The sequence below is a fragment of the Pelmatolapia mariae genome, linkage group LG1, assembly GCF_036321145.2.
Source record: "Pelmatolapia mariae isolate MD_Pm_ZW linkage group LG1, Pm_UMD_F_2, whole genome shotgun sequence".
Classification (NCBI taxonomy): domain Eukaryota; kingdom Metazoa; phylum Chordata; class Actinopteri; order Cichliformes; family Cichlidae; genus Pelmatolapia; species Pelmatolapia mariae.
Genome location: NC_086227.1, coordinates 10,911,869 through 10,933,367, shown reverse-complemented (window position 1 = coordinate 10,933,367; position 21,499 = coordinate 10,911,869). Strand labels below are relative to the sequence as shown.

The window sequence follows — 21,499 nt, the reverse complement described above, 5'->3', positions numbered from 1 at the left end:
TGTGAGGATTTTCTGTTAAAATCTTTGCTGCATGTAATATTTAACGCTAGTAAGAGGATGGTAGAGGGTAGCTGCAGATAACTATTCCCTCATCACGGGGATTTCCAACACGGGAAGACCTTTAGATAACAATCAGACCCCCACCCTTCACCCTTTTCCTTCACTTGTGGGTACTTTTTGTAGTACCCAAAACAAGCAGACCATCTTGTGCCGCACATTTAGACTGTGTTTGAACACATTTTTTTTTCTCAGCTGTGAGACATGATAATGTTCTGTTTTTGGGCAGCGCCTCTGGAATGTAAACGACTCGCTGCCCACTCATAAACAGAAGACTTCATAACAGCTGTGTAGCAGTGTTAGGGAACCTAATGAAATACGGTTAAATCTCAGTTTTCACTTGTAAATCTCATCACATTTGCAGTCATTTATTGAACGATAACATTATTATTATTAGTGATTTCTCACAGGGAATTTCTTTAATAAACTGTGGTCATTTCCACTTGTTAGACTAGCGGTGTGTGTGATTGTATGGGTTTGTGTAAACATTCTGTAGACTTTAGCCACTGAACTAAAACCGTTTGTCTTTTCTCAACACCCCTTCCCCTCTGTTTTAGTCACTTTCATATGATCCAGATGTTTTGTGAGTTCCGTGTGTTTATTAAAGCCAAACTAACCAACCTCAGAACACAAATTGAGTTATATTTCTGACAACTTTAAAGCTGGCCTGTTCAAAGATGGAAAATCCAAATATGGTCGAACAACTGTAAACCCCTTGCAGCCCATATACTTTTTTTTCCCCAGGATGTTACATATACAGGCTCTAAGAGGCTTTCAGAGCGCTGTGACGACAGTTAAACTGGCCTCTGTCTACCGCCAGTGCCAGCCGAGAGCTGCGGTGTTCTATTTTTGGGGTGTGACGAATGAGTCAACTGTGGAGATGATATGAAAGTTTCCAGCAAATCACTGAGGCTATAACCTGTGATGTGCTGGTTTGTAACTGGCACAAATGGGTGAAATATGTGACACTGAGCGTGGCAACGTGCAGAAACTCAAGCAAGTTTGTGACACTGAAAAAAAAGGAGTGAAATTCAAAACCACATTTCAGGTTTTCTGAAAACAGAGAAAATCTAATGCACCTTTTGACTTTATACCAATATACAAATACACATAATATCATCACAGAATGAAAAGCGACTCATATTGTAAGACTTTATCCAGAGAGCTTGGATCAATGGATTTTATTTAGCCATCTTAAGTCCAACTTAAGTCCAGACTGAAATATTGGGAAATACACCTGTAGGAGCTGCTCAGCCATGGAAATCCAATCCACAAAACTCCTGGTGCACAGTTTTTCTGTTGATGTTTTATGCCAGAGGACCTTTGGATCTCTGCAGTTATTGGGTTTAATGAACTCACTCTGGAACTTTATGTGCTCAGACACTTCATGACTGAGTTGCTGTGGTTCCTAAATCTTCCCACTCATCCAATAAGACCACTTATCTAATAGCAAGAAATGTAAAAAAAACAAAAACAAACCCTGACATGTTGCAATGGTGACGTCAGATTATGCTCTTTAGAACACCTCATTCTTTCACAAATGTTTGTAAAGGCAGGCTGCATGGCTAGGTGGCTGACTTCATACACCTGTGGTAATGGGACAGAAAATGCCTGAATATAAAGATGAAGAGGTGTGACCTAATACTTGTGTTTCTATAGTATAATTGTAAGCCACATGAATGCATTTGCATACTTCTCTTATGAAAGTATTCTGTCTATGATTCTTCAGTAGTTTGAAACAGCTCTTTTAGTTTGGGAACTGTCAGAGTCTGAAGTGTGTTCTACTGAAAAGGAAAAACTCAGAGCAGCTCAGTTAAACAACTGCAGAAATAAACAATATTTTTGGTCAACTTAGTTGTAAATTCTAAACTGTGAACTATGAATATGAATTTGTTCCTTTTAAACAATATGAACTAAACTTGCCCTGGCAAAACTTGAACTTGTACAACACTGGCTAAATAGGGATGAAGTATCTTGAAAGCTCTTGGATAGCGTCACATTCATGTCACTGTTATAGATCAATAATAATAATAATAATAATACGTCTGGCAATCTCTGGAGCCTTCATTTTCTATAAAATTCATAGGTTAAAAATTTTAACTTATCCAACATCCAACTGAAAATTGTTCACCTGTGAGAAACACTGCTAGCAAAGATTGCTTTTTTTTCTATTCAGCAGGCAGCAGGCAACTCCATTTATTGTAAAGCTGTTGCCATTTCTCACCAGTCCTTTTCATAAATAGACTCACTTGGATTGCCTAATCTGATATATTAATGCCCATCCATGTAGATTTGCCATTTTTGTAGCACCAACTGCAATTGATTTACTACTAAGTTCAATTGCTGCTAACGTGCTGGTCATCAGCCCTATCAGCCTCATTTCCTGTATTTTCCCATGACTAACCTGGTTCTCTCTCTTGTTCCACTGCCTTGGATTACAGCTGGTGATGCTAGTCCTTGTTGTTCTCCATGACTTAGAGGGACAAAACCTGCAGCAGGTGGACAACTGCCGTGGTGAGCTCAGCAAGACTGCAGAGTAGAAAAACAACTACGAAGTGCAGTCTGTGGAGTTGGAGTCCATCTGTGGCAGGAAAGACCGTCTGGAGAGGCAGCTGGTTATACTGTCAGTGACAGTTTTCACAAAGTAAATGGCCTGCATTTGTATAGCGCTTTACACTACATTAAGTCATTCACACACTGGCAAGCTACATTGTAGCCACAGCTGCCCTGGGGCGCACTGACAGAGGCGAGGCTGCCAGACACTGGCACCACTCTGACCACCACCAGTAGGCAAACATGGGGTTAGTATCTTGCCCAAGGATATTTGGCATGCATGCAGCCAGGAGGCAGTCTGGGATCAAACCACCGACCTTCTGATTGGTGGCGGACCTGCTCTACCACCTGAGCTACAGCCACAACCAGTTCATTTGGTTGCAAATGAACTACTTGGAGAGAAAGACCTTATGTAAGGTAATTGTTTACGCTGTGTGCCTTTTTGGGATGACAGAACATTTAACCCCCACTCAAACCACAGGCACAATCCAGATCTGTGAGAAACACTTTTAGCAAACATTGTACTCTTTCCTAGGTGCCAGCAGGGGTGATTGTTTACATGTCTATGAGAAAATTATCCTTATTCTCACCTGATTTATTACATCAGAAAACATTTTCCTAGTTTTAAGTTTTAATTTATTTTAAAAATTATATTGTGTATAAAGTGTCTTCATTCCTCGGTCAGATCACTTTCCAGACAGCAAGATGGTGACAGCCAAAAAGCCCAGTGAAGGCTACATGTAGCTGCTGGCGGTTAGTTAATTTCAGTTTTCCATCTGTTATAAAGTGTGTGATTTCTACCAATGTTTAATTTGCAAATGTTAGCAAGCTATCACTCTAAACATAGACATTATATATGCAAAAGTACTCGTCACTGTTAACATGCTAGCAAGATGATGCTGCCAAGATGATCTTGCAGCGTCTTAGCTATTCAGTCAGATCTACTCCTCAATGCATTTTGAGATAAGCGGGGCCAAGCGTAGATATGCCTGAGAGTTGTATTTCAGAGGTGTTCAGAATCAGATGCTCAGCAGTTAGAAAGTTAAAAAGGAATTATCTCAAAAAACCCCAACGTCATATGTTCTTTAACCATTTTTGCACATACTTCTTACTTCTTCTTTGTTGTCACATTTACTGTGTCCTCAGGCCAGGCTTGAGTGCGGTGCAAGTCCTTTGGTAGCGATGGTGGGTAAATCTCAAAGAGCATCAATCACTGGACTCCAGTCCAAACACATGTTCAACGCACATTCTCCTGTTCCTTCTCCGCGCCACAGATCTCAGGCATGGCTCTCATCTAATGGACAATAACAAGGCAGTTAAGAGCAGCAGGACCGAGTTCAGTCCTACTCAGAGACACTAAATCAATCTGTCCCAAATAAACACCAGGCTTTTACGCCATTTGCTCATCCTGAAGCCTGAGCTTGGAAAGTAACATCTCTAATTTATTACAATCCAGCTACAACTGGATGAAGACTTTATGTTACCTAGAAGTAAGACTGTGCTGTCAGTGCACTCGTGAGTTGAAATATCTTTGCTCTTCCCCGCATTTCTCCTGGTTATCATTTTTCTTTTCCGTGAAATCTAAACATGCCTTCCTGGAATTAGGAGAAGCTATTTTTAGGGATTCAGCATATTTCAGACAAACAGGGAAATGTCTAAATTCAGACTTTTTAAAATCGTATTTTGCACAAATTTTTGCACTTCTTAAAAACCGACTAATTTTGTAATTTTCTGATTAAGTTCAAACGTCTTCCAAGGTTCAGACACACTAAAGCATAAAATGAACTCCTTTTCTTTTAATTGTGCTAGCCATTTATTATATTAAGCTTAATTAATTACAGTTTAGCTGATATAGGCTCAGTGCAAAGAGAGTGAGAGCTGGCAGTTTGGGGAGACTGAGTAGTAGGGCAATCGAGCCTATGTTATGAATTATAAAGATGTGGTATTAAAAAAATAATGATTTCGCATTAGTGTACACTGTGGTTCAGTACTAGCAGTGAACTAAACTTGTTCACTCTGGAAAAGAAAACAAGGAAATTACTTTTTAATGGCATTTAATTAGTCTTATGCACAAAAAAGCCACACGCCAGTCAAAAAACATAATCTGCAAACAGAAATGGATCCTTGTGAGGAAACATCTGCTCTATGTGCACAAATGTGTTCCGGCAAGCACGGGGATATGTGGCCGTGCACAAATACTTTAGTTTCTCGGTTTAATGGGACAGACGTGGCAAGCACCTCTTGACTTTTTTTTATATTTCCTTTTGGAAAATTTGACAAGAAAAATCAATGTTAATAATTTTGTTAAAATTTCCATTCATAATGTCTGTAAAATGAAAATGTTTTTAATAGGCAGTATCGGTGAGGCACATGTGTACACAGATTTATGACAAGTGTAATCACACAGAGACCTTTCAGAGGAGGAAACGTCCCCAAATTTCATCAAACAGAGTTTGAGTTTTGTTGAAGACGGTTACTGTAAGAACTATGCTTTTAACATATTTTGGACAGTCCCTTCTTCAGAATTTTCCATCTCTTCCGTGTTAGAGATGATGTAAACATAGACATCTACTGTGCTGTAAAACATAATTTGTCACGTGCACTATATGTTTACAGTCTAGAGACTGGTCGTCACACATAAAGGTTAAGTTCTTGCTTAGTTGGTTTCTTCTAAACGTAGCTTTTTCTTTTCAAATAGCTTTAAATTGTTTCACATTAGGTGTGAAACGTCGTAAACAATCAAAACCAAAAAGGAGAAATCAGGTTGCAGTTTAGGGCTGGAGTCACTCAGCAGAAGTAAGAGTGCAGAATCAGTGAGCAGAACTAATTTCATCAAATATTAAACTTGGTTTAGCAACTCGGCTGAGCAGTGCAGAATTCCAGAGAGAGTTCTCCCCCAAGGCTGACTGCATGAGGAAAGCTGAAGGATCATGGGACATTTCATACAGGAAGGACTGAGGGTTGCCATTTTGAGAAGTAATTAATACAAAACATATATATATATATATATATATATATATATATATATATATATATATATATATATATATATATATATATATAGATAGATATATATATATATATATATATATATATATATATATATATATATATATATATATATATATATATAGATAGATAGATAGATTCTGTTCGATATATATATTGGCAATATTTAGTGAAGAGGCAATAAAAAATAACAAGAAAAATGCTGAAAATTCTTGAATCAAATCTAGTTAAAAACATTTGAGTAAAAACATCATATTGTGGACATTATTTTATTTTTAGCTTTGATTGATTGATAGAAATAATTTATGTCTTACTTTATTCATTTTTGGTCAACATTCTGGATCAGTTTCAAGAACAACTAAAATATATATGGATATATGATGAACTTTTAAGCACTAAGGTAGTCTGGCTTCTTTGATGCAAAGAAGTTAAAGTTATCTAAAAAACGGCAATCTGAACATCCAACTCAATCCTAGAAAGTGCTGTTTGTTACAAGCTATTAGTCATCTTCCTGGCTGTTCTTGCACTAAGCGACTGCATGAATTTTATTTGGAGAAAGTGGAGGTTCTGTTCTTCCGGTGAACATTTTAGGCCCAGAGCAGGTGATGTGTAGAAAAGTGGGCGGCTGGGTGGGTGGGGGGCTTTAATGGGTGAACAGAATCAGAGAAAATGTTTTTGGAGGTAAGATAAAGTGCATTACCCACGGGCAACCAATAGGTTGACACTATCCCATCGCTCTCCATCGCCTCCACTCAGCTCCGCCAGCTGAGGCATACTTAGCACCATTCATAATGCATACTCAGCCTCCCCCCCACAACCCGGCCTGTCATGGCTCGTTCCCTTCGACAACTCAGCCCAGCTCTACTTTTGCCCCTAAGAGGATGCAAACGGTTGCATAATTTAGATGCTACCCGCTGTTTTCAGGGCTCATCTCTTATCAAAAATGTAGCACACAGAGTTTCTGGGGGACTTTTATCTAAAGGGGGCAATGGAAGATGCTCTAGTTGAGACAATGGACTGAGACATCAGCTAAAACTTCCCCAACTTTTTTTGTGCAACTTTTCCGAACTGTGATGATGTCATGTTTTGCTGCCTACATGTGTGCAACTCATAAAGCCTGAAGGACGAGGATCAGAGACATACACTGTACCTTAAAAACAAAAGCAGTGTAGATTAATTTGAATGACCAAATACAGAATTATATTTAAGACTAAGCTTGCACAGACTTCTGTTGTATTTTATTAAAGGCAAAGATTTTTTGCTGCACTTGTGGTTTTCTGTACAATCTGAAATCATTACTTGACATAGTGAGCACCATAAATTGTTGGAAAATACAATACCTCAGTTGATTTTTAAACTACAATCAATATGAAAGTCATGGCAAGAACTTTAGTAGCGTCCAAATCAACAATCTGGTTCAGTCATATAAAGCATAAATGCACCAGCCAGCGCAGCAAGACTAAAAGGCTACAAAGACCACAGAAGACAACTGAAGTGAATGATGACAGAATTATTTCCATGGCTAAGAAAAATATCTTTAAAACATCTAATCAAGTCAGAAACACTATTACCATATCATTGTCAAAGTTTACAATCAAGAGGCGCCTTAATGAATGAAAATACAGACAGTTTACAACAAGGTGCTTCAACAAGAAGATGGTCCGATTACACTTTGCTAGAAAACATCTAAAAGAGCCTGCACAGTTCTGAGAAGTTTCTTTGGTTCATTGAAATCTAGATCAAATTGAACCAGAATATTGGGAAGAGAAAAGAATGGAAGTAGTGCAACAGCTCGTGAACCAAAGCATACCACCTCATCTGTCAAACAGAGCAGAAGCATTGCTCCTGCATGTGCATTTTTTTTTAGGCCTTTATTGACAGACACAGTGAAGAAAGACAAGAAAGTGGAGGGAGAGAGACATGCAGCAAAGCCCTACGGGTCGGATTCAAACCCAGGCCGGCCACAATCAGCCATATGGCATGTGGTCGCCCGTTCAAGCACTAAGCTGAACTGGCGCCCAGCATGTGCATTTATGATTGCCAGTGGAACCGAGTCACTAGTGTTTATTGATGAAGTGACCTCGGATAGAAGCACCAGGATGAATTGTGAAGTGTAAAGGGCTACACTCTCTGCTCAGATTCAGCCAGATCCTTCAAAACTGATCTCACAGAGCTTCACGGAGCAAACGGATAGTGACCCAAAGCAAACTGCATAAGCAAACCAAGAGTTTCACAAGGCCAAAAATTAGGATATTTTTCAATGGCCAAGTCAGGGACCTGATCTCATCCCAACAGAGCTTGCTTTTCAGGTACTGAGGACAAAACTGGAAGCAGAGAGACCCACAAACAAGCAACAACTGAAGGTGGCAGCAACACCTAGCAGAGCATCTCAAGGCAGGCAATGCAGGATGTGGTGATGTTGGGGGACAGTGGATGAAGCAAAACTACAAAAAAAAATCATCTTTGTCCAATAAATTGTGGACCTATGTAGAGTAATATTCTACATATGACATATTTTTAAATGACTAAGCATGAAACACTGTTCCTCAACATGAACGGGGGAATCAAAGTATACCACATTAAATAAATGAGAGTATTGTTTCAATGTATTTGATAAAGAGAAACAAAAGGGCCCATTGAGGAAACTCACACAGCCGGTGTGGCCATCTGCAGCCAGGGAAGGTCAAGGTGAGTGAGGCCACAAGGAGAGAAAGACAGAGGAATATTTAAGACAGGAGGAGAACACCTGCTGAAATTATCTGACTTCATTCTGTTAAAGAAAAGATATGCTTGTGTGGGATGGAAGTTTTCTTTTGTTTCACTTCATCATCACTGTGGAATTCTAATAAAGGTTAAAATACAAAAAGCCATTTTATTCCATAAAAATCTTTTTATTTATCTATTAAGTCAGAAACAGTATTAATGCCACTAATATACGAGTGCCCTTCATTTACAAATGATTTTAAATCCAAGGACCCTCAGTAATGACCTCAGTAACTAGCTGGTGGCTGTAGCAGCTTTCATAAACAGAGGATAGCAGAGTTGGTCTGATCCATGATCAGAACAACTACGAATCACAAGCTTGACATCCTTACAAACAAAGAACAAACTTGAAGCATTTAATGCATAAATTTTAAAGGCCGAATGTGAGGGTGAAAATAGCTTTAATGGGCAATGTGAACAATCAGGCAGATGGAAGTAAATATACATTTTCTCATGTACCTGGGTCTACTTTCTATGGGGAGAAGAGGACAGAAAGCAGGATGAGTTATACATCATGTTGGGCTTGTGATATGGAGTGAATCGGGTGATCATGGTGCTTTTATTCTCTCTCAGCACACATGCATTGCTGTAGATTTGCACGCAAGTGTAGCACGTAAGCTATGTTGGTTTAGTGGTTAATCAGAATCTAACCAAGAAGAAGCACAATGGAAGACCCCTCCGCTGCCCAGCGCTCGGAGCTACTCACGTTCTTTTGAGGTTTAGCTTAGTTTGGGTCTGTCAGTTTCTAAAAGCTGAAAAGCAGCCAGGCAATGCATCAAGTAGAGTTTACATAAAATCCGGTGAAAGTGTATCCTGGTTTTGATCATACTCAGGATATACTCTTTACATGAGAAAGCAGGTTTCAGATCGTCTGAGTGCAGGTGTGTCTGCTTTAACTCCATATTCAGCCTGCGTTTGACATTTCCCCACTGAATGAGTTACCTCTGCAGTTAATAATGAACCCAGATTGGTGTCTGGGTTTTTGAACAGTGTTGTGGAAGAAAATAGCAACTAAAATGTACTGTTTAGTGGAGTTTCCTTTTTGCTTTTTTCATGGTTTGCTGATCATTGTTGTTGCTTCCAGTCAATTTTAATTTCACATTTACGCAGATGATATTGTCATATATTGTGCAGCGCCCATTCCTACTGAGGCCTTTGAGTATTTACAATTTTCATTTGATAGAATACAAGTATAACTTTGTCATCTACAAGTTGTTTTAAATGTAGACAAAGCAAAATATAATTTGTTTACAGCTTCAAATCGGTATTGTCTGAGGTCAACAAAATTGAGCTTGTGTCTGTTTGTAATTATCTAGGATTTAAAAAGGATGATCTTTTGTCTTTAAAGGAGAATATTCAAGATGCTGCAAAACAAAACAAAAAAAGAAACTTTAATTAAGATTTTATCGGTGGAGACAACTTTTTTTTTGCCTGTCGTTGATTATGGAGATGTGTTGTATCTGAATGCTTCTGTTCATTGTCTTTGCATGCTGGACTGAGTGTATCACGAGGCCTGAGATTCATCACCAACTGCAGTCCCCTTACTCACCAATGTGTACTTTATTCTAAAGTGAATTGGACTTCTTCATGCATTAGAAGCCTCAGTCACTGGTATGAGGTTATTTCTAAAACTATTTTGGTTATTGTTCCGTCTTATTTCTCATGCTTGTTAACAAGGAAACATGGAAGTCACAATATCAGATCTACGGATGTTCTGCATTTTATAATCCACAGAATAAAAACTGAATTGGGGGAGAAAGCATTTTGAGTTTTGGCACCAAGAGCTGGGAATAAATTACAATCTGAACTTAATTTTAAGACGTTGTTCTGATGAACAAAGTTCTGGTGAGATCATTAAAGTTAACCTTGTCTGTGTTCAAGTGTTTTAGTTGTTAAGTTCATTTGATGTGTGTTCTGTGTATCTATGTTGCTGCCCTCTTGGCGTGGTCTCCCTTCTAAAAGACATCTCATTGGGATTGACCTGGTTATATAAAGGTCAAATTTCCTCTAGATTTAATTTCCTTTAGATTTTCTCTGTATTTACTATAAACTTTAAAGTGTACATTTGTTGCATTTTTACTGAACGCTGCAGCACAGAAATAGGAGGCAAATAAAGAAAACTACATTCATGCTTATTCTTGCTAAAGCTTACAACCTTGACTACAGACTGAATATCTAAGGATTGTTTTCTCCAGGTGTGAATAAGGTGTGAAGTTTTCTTCTGTGTTGAAATAACCATGTGACACGTTTGACAAAAGCAGAATTTTTTTTTTGCAGTGATAAAAACAGATGTCTCAGGAGCCTACCTTTGTAACTGGATCGCCTCTCTGCACAATAGGAGCTCATTCTCAGGACCTTATTAGGTAAACAGAGAAAAGTGGCTGGTGTTGGAAGCAGAATCAGAGGGGCACATGTGAATAATATCTAACTGTGGTGAAAAACAAGTGAAGATGATATCAACAGACCACCTAAACGCTTTCAAATAAATAACCTCTAACAAACTGACACTGTGGTGTTTGTCTGAGTGTAAACTGTGTGACACTGATATTTTTCTCAAAGATTACAAATTTATAAAAGCTTGATTAGAATCAACACATATTTTACAGACCTGACAATTGACTTGAAAGCCTCACTGAGGAGTCCTGAGTCTAGTCACTGAAATTAAAATAGAAAAATGACTAAAGTTTTGGGGGGTTTTAAACTTTTTTTTACATTAACCATGTATTATTATTTCAAGGCCATGTAAATGTTTTCCCCAAAATATCTGCCTATGCCAATATAGTATAATGCCCCACAAAGCCTGCTATTATGTGCCAGCAGCAACATAGCTTCATTTGCCTCTCCATAATAGGTCATATCAGGAGCTCGGCTTGTAATTATTGTTTACTGCTCCTCGACTCCATTTATGGTGAACCGTCTTGATCTGGTGGTGAGCGGCGAGCCTGTAATCTCCTGGATTTGCGGGCTGCTCGCAAAATTACTGTCACGGATGAGAAGATTATTTAATTCCTGAATCCCAGTAAGGTCAGGATTTCACACATCGCTGAGTAGCCTTGGCTTTAAATGGGAGCCTGATGGTAAATGGTACAGTCAGTAAAAGAGGTAATGTTGATTAAAGACACAGTTTCATAGTTTAAAGATGATGACTACCTGGTGTAAGCGCAGGTTTGCGATTACAGGAGTCACCTACAGTACCTCAAAGTGGATGCTGTGCAGTGCGGATTTCTGAAGTTATTAACTTAAAGATGACAAAGCTATATGACACAGCCAGTGAGTCTTTTATAGCCACATGCTTCATCTTATTCAGAAAGAAGCAGCAGCTCCAGTTCAGTAGCTGAATGAGTTTAATTTGGTGTGAAATGCTGAACTTTGAGCTTTACTTCATGCACCTGAAGCCAACCTCCTCCTTCAGTTTCTAGATTAAGACTTAACATGCAAAGGCCGTAATAAAAATGGCTGTTAAAGAAGATTTAACCCAACACTACAGAATAAATTATCCTTGTGTTCACACTGTGCTTATGTACTCGTGTTAAAAGTCTTGATCTTTCTTAGATAAAAGTCAGACCTGGGACATCCTGGTGGTTTAGGGGTTAAGATGCTGGTGCCTTCCTCTGTTTGTGTTTGGCCTCTGACCTTTGTTGTGTGCTCCTCATTTCCCGTCATCTTGTTATTTCCTCCTATCTAAAAAAAAAGGAAGAAAAAGAACAAAAAGATTACACTAAAAATAAAAGCACAAACCGCTTTGACTCCATTAAGGCTTTACATGTGGTAATAATAACATAAATGTGTCCTTATTTGTTTTGAATCTAGCCATTTAAGAAGAGCTGATCTTTGCATGGCTCAGGTTCAGAGATGAGCTGCATGGCATGACTGCAAACCATGCCTACCCCGTTCTGAGCCAGCAATCCAGGTGGGCCTAGAAGAAGCACTGAACTGATTTTGTCAGTCGTCAAACACGTGGTCCCAGCCCTGCATCAGTGCAAGTCCAAAGTCTGGATGGCTGGGGGTCTCCTGTGCTGTAAACCATGTTGGACTTGCTGCCAGTGATAGGTGGCTTAGACTCTCAGGATCAGCGATGGGATCAAAGGCTTCAAAAAGGCAGCAAGTTTCATGTTATGTTTAGCCTTTTATGCTAACTGGTGTGGCCTCTCCTCTGGGACTGGGGGAGAGATGAGAAGACGATTATAGGGTCACTCCCCCTTGTTCTCATTCTCCTTCACCCCCCCTCTCTCTTTGACTCTTCCTTCCTTCTCTATCATCTCCTCCTCCCCTCCTCCTGCTCCTGCTGCTCCTCCTCCAGCGCTAGCAGGATAACATACCGCCTGCCTCTTGTTTGGATAACTTAATGCTGAGATGTCAGCCTCGATTCTGATATATACCACCTGCCTTGGCCTCTGGCTGACCTCATACTCCAGCTCCCACTGCAGAGACATTCCAGTGCTTTTCTGGTGCTATGTTTACACTGCAGCAGATTGCCATGGTCTCCCTATCTGTGTCATCACAGTGGTAGGCTTCCATGAGAGTCATCCCAACATGCTCGGGTTGTTTTGGAGGATATGCAATTTCAACAAAGCTTCAGTGACCCTTAAGATGAATTGCTCTCCTTAAAAGTGAAATTTTAAACCGAGAAGTTAAAATTCCTTTTTTCAAAACTTTAGATTTACAGAATTAGAAAAAGGGGGAGGTCACTGGACATGTTTGCTACACAATTTCTTTTGGCCTGGGCCCAGGAGGGGAAGCCCCAAGCAGCCAACAGTCATTCAGATGCCAAGAACCCTCCCACTCAACACTATGGCCACACCACGCCTGGCCTTTAAATGAATTAGTGCTGTTGACTTACATTTTAAGTCCATGTTAGATCCAAACTGAAAGACTGACGTCAAGCAAAAAGAAGTTTTCAATTCAGTAGCCTTTATCTTGGACGTAGCTCAAATACATCAGTTTTAATGGGACATGCACAAACTCTGCTGTTAGAAAGCTGTCTTGAAGAAGAAGAAACATTGCGTTTTTGTGTGAGTGTTTTTTTCCATTCTTAGTTTACCTAAAGTTACCTTCTTAGCTATGTTCTGCCAGCAGCTGGCTGCCACTGTTTGATAGCAGCTAAGCTGGCACTTGTGACCAGGCAGATATTTTCATCTACTCTCAGTTTATCTTCTGCATGACTGATAATATTCACTTTGACATCTGGTTTAACAATCAAGAAATGCAATTTCAACAAAGCAATGCAATTTTACTTATTTATTTATTTGTTCATTTATTTATTTAATTATCTATTTTGCAAGACATTTAACCAGGCATCTAAAGTGTTTGGTTTACTCCTGCTTGTTTCCAGCTAAGGAACACAGCTGCGAGGAGACCCATTTGTGTCTCAGGGGCTGAGATGGAGACGAGTGCTGACAACCTTTGTAATTCACTACTCCCTCTGTCTTTGCAAATAATCTCTGAATCATTTACTGACAAGCCTTTCAAGGAGCTCTCAGGTAACCGCACTGCTGATCCATCCACTGAGGCTCCCCGTCAAATCCATAATTCATTCCAAGATTCTGGGGTTAGAACCCTCCACCGTATGTATGTATGTATGTATGTATGTATGTATGTATCTATCTATCTATCTATCTATCTATCTATCTATCTATCTATCTATCTATCTATCTATCTATCTATCTATCTATCTATCTATCTATTCCAAGGATATTTAGAGTCCCAGCAAAAATGTATGCTTATATCATTTTTCAAAGCAAATCCTTGTTGCCAGGCATCCTGTGCTGCCTTCAGTTTTATCTACAGTCTTGACTGACTCATTCATTTCTGTTCCTTTACTTTAATAAACTCCTCATGATATGATTTGGGTCGTTATCCAACTGCAGTACGAAGGGCCATCTGATCAGTTTTGGCAACAGGGTGAATCCGAGCAGAGAGTACAACCCTGCACACTGACCATCCTGCCGCTTCTAATAACAGTCACATCATCAATAAACTCTAGTGACTCAGTTCCACTGGCAGCTGCCCATACCATAACATTGCCTCCACCATGTTTGACAGATGTTTGTAAGAAAGCTGTTCCTTTCACTTTCCATACTTCTTACTTCTCTATTTTCCCCATTCTGGTGAATCTGTCCTGAGAGTCCAGATTTGAACAGGCTTTTTTAGATACCCTAATCTAACTTGACACTTCTGTTTCTGAGGGCCACCAGTGTGACACTAACCTTGCAGCCTGTCTTTTTTATTCCTTTGTATTTACGTCCATGGAGGTGTCTCTTGTTTGGAGATGTTGACCATGATAACCCTGTCTGTGTTCTCGCTTTGGCCTAGGGAGGCCAAGGAAAGAGTTTCACAGTTGTCTGCTTTAGTTTACTTTCACAGTCTTAAAGGCTTTTTTGTGTTGCTGAGCTGGCCAGTGCATTACTTTTTTATTTATTTATTTAGAAAATAGACCAAATTGTTGATTGGTCACTCCAAATGTTTCTCATTTCAAATCAGTTCAATATTATTTATATATTGCCTCAATGCACTAATTATTGTAAGGTAAAACTGTACAGTGATACAGAGAAAACCCAACAATCAGATGACCACCTATGAACAAGCACTTTGGCAACAGAGGGAAGGAAAAACTCCCTTTCAACATGAAGAAACCTCTGGCAGAACCAAGCTCAGGGAGGGACAGTCATCTGCCACAATTGGTTGGAGGTAAAGGGAGGAAGACAGGACAAAAGACATGCTCTGGAATATGAAAAATAACTAATGATTAAATGCAGAGTGGTGCATAAACACATGTCAGTAAAAAAAGGTGAGAGAAGGAGGAACATTTAATGCATCATGGGAGGGCTCCCAGTTGCCTAGGCCTATTGCAGCATAACTAAAGGAGGATTTAGGGTCACGTGATCCAGCCCTGACTATATGCTTTATCAAAAAGGAACGTTTTAAGGCAAATCTGTAACATTAACCTATTGTAAACTTGTAAAATTCCTGTATGCAGCAATGAATTGCTCGATGTGTTTTTATGCATTTACATATAAACATATCTTCTTATGTGTGAGGTTTTTTGGCAATTGTCACTATGACGCAGGTGTATATATCTATAATTATCATCACAGCATATAGGGGATAAAGATGATAATAATTAATGTTATTAATTTTAATATTAACATTTATTTAATCCCATCTTTTATTTGATCAGTGATGGAAATATAGTTAAACTTACTTGCACAGCAGTTCTTTGTGCATTACACCGTGCCTTGTATTAAAATGATTGCTTTCCAGTTTCTGTTGTTCTTGCGGGTCCTCCATGTCCTTGTCATGGATATGTCTCATTTAATTGCTATCCTGTTTTGTTATCAAGAAAAAAAAAGATAGAAAGAGAAAAAAAGACTAAAAAACCAACAGAAACCAGAACTAACTTGAGAGACCCTCAGTAGCTCCAAGAGCTCTCCATGCAAGAAAAGGCAGAGCAATATCGACTTTGTTCTTCTCATTCCTCTTTGTCTGAGGCCTTTATAAATAAAAACATGAAAATCTGAAAGCTCTGAACAGCACTCTGCCATCTTGCTTTAACAATGCAGTTCAGGAGGCCATACTCGAGTCTCATTATAAACAAAGAGAAAGCCGACAGATTCAACGGGAGGGCAAATTTATGGGACAACCCCATTCTCTGTGAAGGATGCCGTCACTCCACTGTTTCTCTATTTATAGAAATTTTGCAGTATTTTTAAACCCACTAAAATAAAGCTGAAAATCTGAACTAAACAGTGTTGATTGCTTCATTGCGCTGGTATGCAGACGCAAGATTTCCTAAACTGTGCCACTGTCCAAACACTTGTGAATTTGAGCCTATATTATAAATAAAAATGTGCAAAAGCACTTGTGAATGAATTCTGTCGAGTTCTGCTGACAGCACAATGCAATATACACAACCTCGCTTTAGCAAATATGAGGGAAGAAACTGGCAATGTTCAGATGTATTAAAAACTAAGTTAGTGCACCACAATCTTTCCAGGTGATGTGAAAAGACTAAAAAGATAGATATAAAGTCAGTCAGTCAGTCGGTCGGTCGGTCGCAAGGAATGTAAAGAAAAATAGAAATGAACAGTGGAGTAAAAAACAACACTGACCACTGATTGGAGCTCTGCTGAGATATTTCTGTCTATACAGGAAGTGATGGTGTCGGTCAGCTCAACCTTCTAATGGATATGTTCTATAGTGTTAACAACGGCTGGTTTTAGTGACCACCTACATCATTTGTAACAAAGTTCCCTTTACTGATCACGCACTGAGTTGTGTTCATATTAACCACCTGCTCTTTAAACCATGCTATCCAACATATCTGAGTGTTTGTGTACACAAAATTGATGGCATAATGACAACTATTGCCTGATCACTTAGGATTATGTGTGATTTATTTTAAACTTTCACATCTGTGAGTCTGGCTCCACTGCTCTGTATTCAGTACGTCTTGTTCACTGACTGATGGCTGTTAACCAAATTGTGGTGGTTATTTTTCATAGTTTATGGTGCAAACTGAGCAGTGTTTTGAGATAAAAATGATAGAGCCACGCTACGACTCTATGAGAAGAATTAAGTGCACATGTGTTGCCTAACACAGACCAGAAGGACATCGGCTGGAGTATATTTGAAAGGTGAACACATTCGCCATCAAGTGGTAAGCAGATCACATTACAGAGGAAGTCAGATGGAGCTGGCTGAAGGATGCGAGCCTCAATGTGCCAACAGTAAACACAGGAAACTTTATTTTTAACACTCAGTGTCATGGAAGAAGAGGTTATGTAAGACATGTGGTAAATATTTATCTGCCTCTCTGGGAAAACAGAGCACATAACAACTTCTATTTCTTTGGATTAATAGTCAAACTGTGATCTCAATTTTGGTGACTGGATGTGTGCTTGAACATGCTTGATTTTTTTAATTTCGAAGTGACAGTTTCACAATTAATTGCAATACTACCAAAAGTAGAGTGTTTTCTTAGTCTCTCTTATGTTGAATAAAAAGTGTTCATCCACAAGACCGATAGCTCCATCAAGTGGCAAAAAACAAGGGGAGCTTATGACAACACAGCCATACAGATGGCCTTTAATTAACTTCAAAATTCAGCATACTGCTTATTACATTGATATTGGTGTTTTATTGTGTAAATAAAACAAGGATCACGTGTATGACATGGACAAAGAAACCAACATTTCCATCAGTTTCCAAATGTTTAATGTAAAAGACAAAACAAAACAGGTTTTGGTGACACGGGTGAAAAGAAAGTTATTATTTTGCTCATTTGTCCTTTTCCTTCTGCTCCTTCTCCTTTTTGTCTTTCTCAGCTTTCGCCTCTTCGGCCTCGTGGCGCTTGATGAGTTCCTCCACCTCTTTCTGTTTCAGCACTTTTATTTTCGTCTTCCCATCTTCCCGTGTCAGGGTGGCAATCTCCACTGAAACAGTCGGTGCGAAACAGGGTTTTATTATCGTATACTGTTGGCAACAAGGCAGGACCCAATTTTGGTCCACTGATAGTAAATGGAAATAACAGTAAGAAAGTCTTTTTTGTGCCTCACCTTTCTCTGCCGACAGCTTGCTGACATCCATTGTTTTGTTGAGGACTTTGACAGCCAAAGCCAGAGCAGAGGACAGAGTCATCTCTCCCTCTTTGTAGTCCTGTTTCAGCATGGATACGGCAGCCTGAAGCAAAGAAGTGAACGTGTCAAATGCCACAAAAACAGTGCATTTAAAAAAAAAAAAAAAAAAAAAAAAAAAAAAAAAAGTGTATACATGTGTCACTTAGGCCTCTAGAATTTCACTAGAAAAAAGACAAACATTTAGAATATCCATTACTATATGGGTTTAACCAAATCCAAGACAAAAAAATAAAGAAATAAAATAAAAATCAGAGAAACTAAGGTAAATAAAAGATTATCATGAGCTTCTGAGATTTAAGACTACAATCTGGTTTGCTTCCCACTACCTGGTGTATGTAATGAGATCATTTCACAGATTTTCATTATCAGAGTATTTTCAGGCTTACAGCGCTGTTGTTTCCAATGCAGGTTGCCTTCCAGCCTCCATAGTTGCCACTGGGGTCGCTTTGGTACAACTGGAAGCCGTAATGCTTGTCCCAGCCCATGTAGAGGAGAGAAACACCAAATGGCCTCTTACCTGTCAAGACAAACCACACAGCTATTAGAAAATGCTAAAATGGCAACTAATTTACTAGTCACTTAAATGATAGAAAAAAAAAACTCACTAGTTGACTAGTCTTGAATACAAAACACACTGAGAAAACACTGAAAACTGCAGGCACGTTAATGGACGTAGATAAATATTTGGTGTATTTTAGTAGCTAGAAGAAACCGTTAATCACGTTTCTTGTTAATCAAATTATGTTTTAAATGTTGCTGTTATGTGTGTCACTTTATATCATGGATGTATAACACTGCAAAAACACAAAGTGTCAGATTAGTTTGAAGAATCTTGCTAAGCTTAGCAGTGCTAGCAGCAACAGCAACATGCTAGCCTCCACACCTGGCTTTGGTTGCTGTTTCCATACACCTGCTAATTCTTTCTAAAATCAAAGTACTGCAGCATTACATGGGTTAGCATGGCTGTCCTCTCTTTACTCCCACCTCTTTCCCATTCACAACTTCCCTTCATAGACAGACAGAAAGCGAGGGTGGTGCAGCTGTCTTTCAGGGTCTGTAGCCCTGGTTAGCAGCTGATGGCACAGTAATGACTTTGAACTGGCAACTACAGTTGTACAATAATAAAATAAGAATATTATGTTTAACCGGCAGCATGGTAGCATGGTGGTTAGCACTGCTGCCACACAGCAAGAAGGTGGCATTAAACTGGGGTCTTTCTGTATGGAGTTTGCATGTTCTCCCCATGTTTGCGTGGGTTCTCTCCGGGTACTCCGGCTTCCTCCCACAATCCAAAGACATGCACTTAGTGGGGATAGGTTAATTGATTAATCTAAATTGCCCATAGTTGTGAATGTCAGTGCGAATGGTTGTCTGTTTCTGTGTGTTAGCCCGCCTCGCGCCCTATGACAGAGCTGGGATAGGCTCCCGCGACCCTGAAAAGGATAAGCAGGTGAATGGATGTTTAACTAACTAGTGTTTCTGGTGTTAAAGAGCAAGGGCAGCAGTGTTTAAATGTCTAGTTGACCAGTCAAGCACATCCCCATTTAAAACACTTTAAATGTAAGGACTGACAATAAGTTGAGGAGATTTGCTGTGGTGAGCAATGTAAAAGGCTGTGAGGATTAAAACAGACAGTGCATCTTACCTCCAAACTGTGTGTAAGCTTGCTTAATGTCACACAGAGCTGTGACCAGCTGCTCACAGGGTATTGGTTCCTGGTACTGCAATAAATACCTAAGAAGAATTCAAACTGGTTAGTGGTTGGTGTAAATGAGAGAAATGGTTAGAAACTACAGACACATGTTTAAGGCTGTAATCTCAAACTTCAGATCACCAACTATTTAACACATTTTGTGATAACATAACTCAAGTAATAAGATTCATTTTGAAAGTGCACCAGTCTACACATATTTAGGCTTTTCTTTATTTATGGGTATGAAAACAACTGCTGGTGGTGGTGGTTATATCAGCCTGCATTCACCATCATCCCTTTGTTTCTAATTACAGCCATAAATTTGTCTCCTTCTGAAACTCACCTCTGTGCAATTAGCCGCAGCTCATTTGTCAGTACATTAGCATCTGATGTGATCCCAGCAACGCTGCAGGCCATGTCTCTGAAAATGTGACCACAAACGCAATGTTAACCAAAAAACAAAATGAATGAATACATTTTGAAGGTAAGAATCTAGTGAAGCTCACTTACTCATTGAGTTTGTAGATCTTCTCAGAGAAGAAAACCTCATCGAGCAGTTTGTGGATGTTGCGTCTCTCTGCTGCCAACAGCACCCCGTCATTTGCTAGGATACCCAGACACGTTCCAGCGTGACCAATTGCTTCCATTGCGTACTCCACCTGGTACAGGCGTCCTGTAAATTACAGTTGGGTTTTTAAATGAACAATACTGAAAAAACAAACCCCTTTAAGACCAGTTTTTGAAAAACAGTGGCTATATAAAATACTAAAGAGAAATACTTTTACAACAGTTTCACTATGTATAAGAGCTCACAGGTAGCCCCTGAAGTAAAATACTAAACTCAAATTATTCATGCGTTGACCCAGAGTGTTTATTTCTAGGGCGTTGTACTAGGTTCACTAAACCCCATGTTTCTGCTTTAAGTACTAGTCATGAGTTGGTGTATTTTGATAGTTTGTATTTGGTTTGAAGTTCATAGAGGGATAAAAATAACAAAAACTCATGAGATTGTAATACAATGTAATAATAGAATGATAGTATTGGGCCTCTTGTGTTGGATTATTTTGACCAGTATTTGGTTACAAAGTCTTAGATAAGAAATAAAACATACCCTCTGGAGAAAATATGGTTGTCCGGGAATCATATCTGCGAGACTAAACAATAACAACAACACAAAATTAATGCCTATACTAGTTGAGAAAACAAACAAATAACATTTTGAGATTTTTAAAAAGTAAAACAGCTACGTACCATTTTCTCAAGTCGCTGGCAATATCCTGAAAAAGTAAAAAGAGCAGCAGTTACTGACAGGCGTAAGCTGCAGAAGACAAGACCCAAACAACGATGCCTTTTTAAAATTGACACAAGACGTATCTGAATTCAGAGATAAAGAAAGTGGACATATATTTTGCTAAAGTTAGAAACCAAAATAGGTGCTAAAAGTTTCTGAAGCTGGTTTACAAAAACAACGCGTGCTTTAATAAGCCCATGGCAGCTAGTCGGCTAACTGGTGCAGCAGAATGAATCTGCAATATCTCAGCATGCTAGCTAGCATGCTAACGAGCTAGTTCATAACAAACGAAGTCGCCAAGCTGCTCCACGACAAAAGGAAGTAAAGATGTAAAATTATGCTAAAATAACAAGTACTGTAGTGACTATATAGTAACTGTGTATTATTTACCTCGGGTGAAAGAGTCTAAGTTGGCGTACTTCTGCCCAGGATGAGAGATCCACTACTTTCAGTTTGGCGTTTCCTCACAAACACCGGCGTACCGCGTCTTGAAGTAGC

General features: G+C 39.2%; 1 protein-coding gene across 1 annotated transcript; it reads right to left on the bottom strand.

Moving 5' to 3' along the window:
• Positions 1 to 17,578: 17,578 nt before the first annotated feature.
• Positions 17,579 to 21,499, bottom strand: psma4 (proteasome 20S subunit alpha 4). Its single transcript, XM_063482869.1, has 9 exons — positions 21,392 to 21,499; positions 20,962 to 20,987; positions 20,822 to 20,864; positions 20,221 to 20,383; positions 20,054 to 20,131; positions 19,663 to 19,751; positions 18,404 to 18,534; positions 17,937 to 18,060; positions 17,579 to 17,813 (listed from the first exon to the last, which is right to left on the bottom strand). The coding sequence occupies exons 2-9, from the start codon at positions 20,962 to 20,964 to the stop codon at positions 17,659 to 17,661; spliced, it is 786 nt and encodes a 261-aa protein (XP_063338939.1). The 5' UTR covers positions 20,965 to 20,987; positions 21,392 to 21,499; the 3' UTR covers positions 17,579 to 17,658.

Bases quoted from the DNA above. Each gene is read 5' to 3' on its own strand.
- psma4 (XM_063482869.1), bottom strand. The intron at 18,061-18,403 runs GTAAGCCTGAAA...TCTTTGCTTCAG, and splicing joins GCATTGGAAACAACAGCGCT to GCTGCCGTATCCATGCTGAA. The intron at 17,814-17,936 runs GTGAGGCACAAA...CGACTGTTTCAG, and splicing joins CAAGCTGTCGGCAGAGAAAG to TGGAGATTGCCACCCTGACA.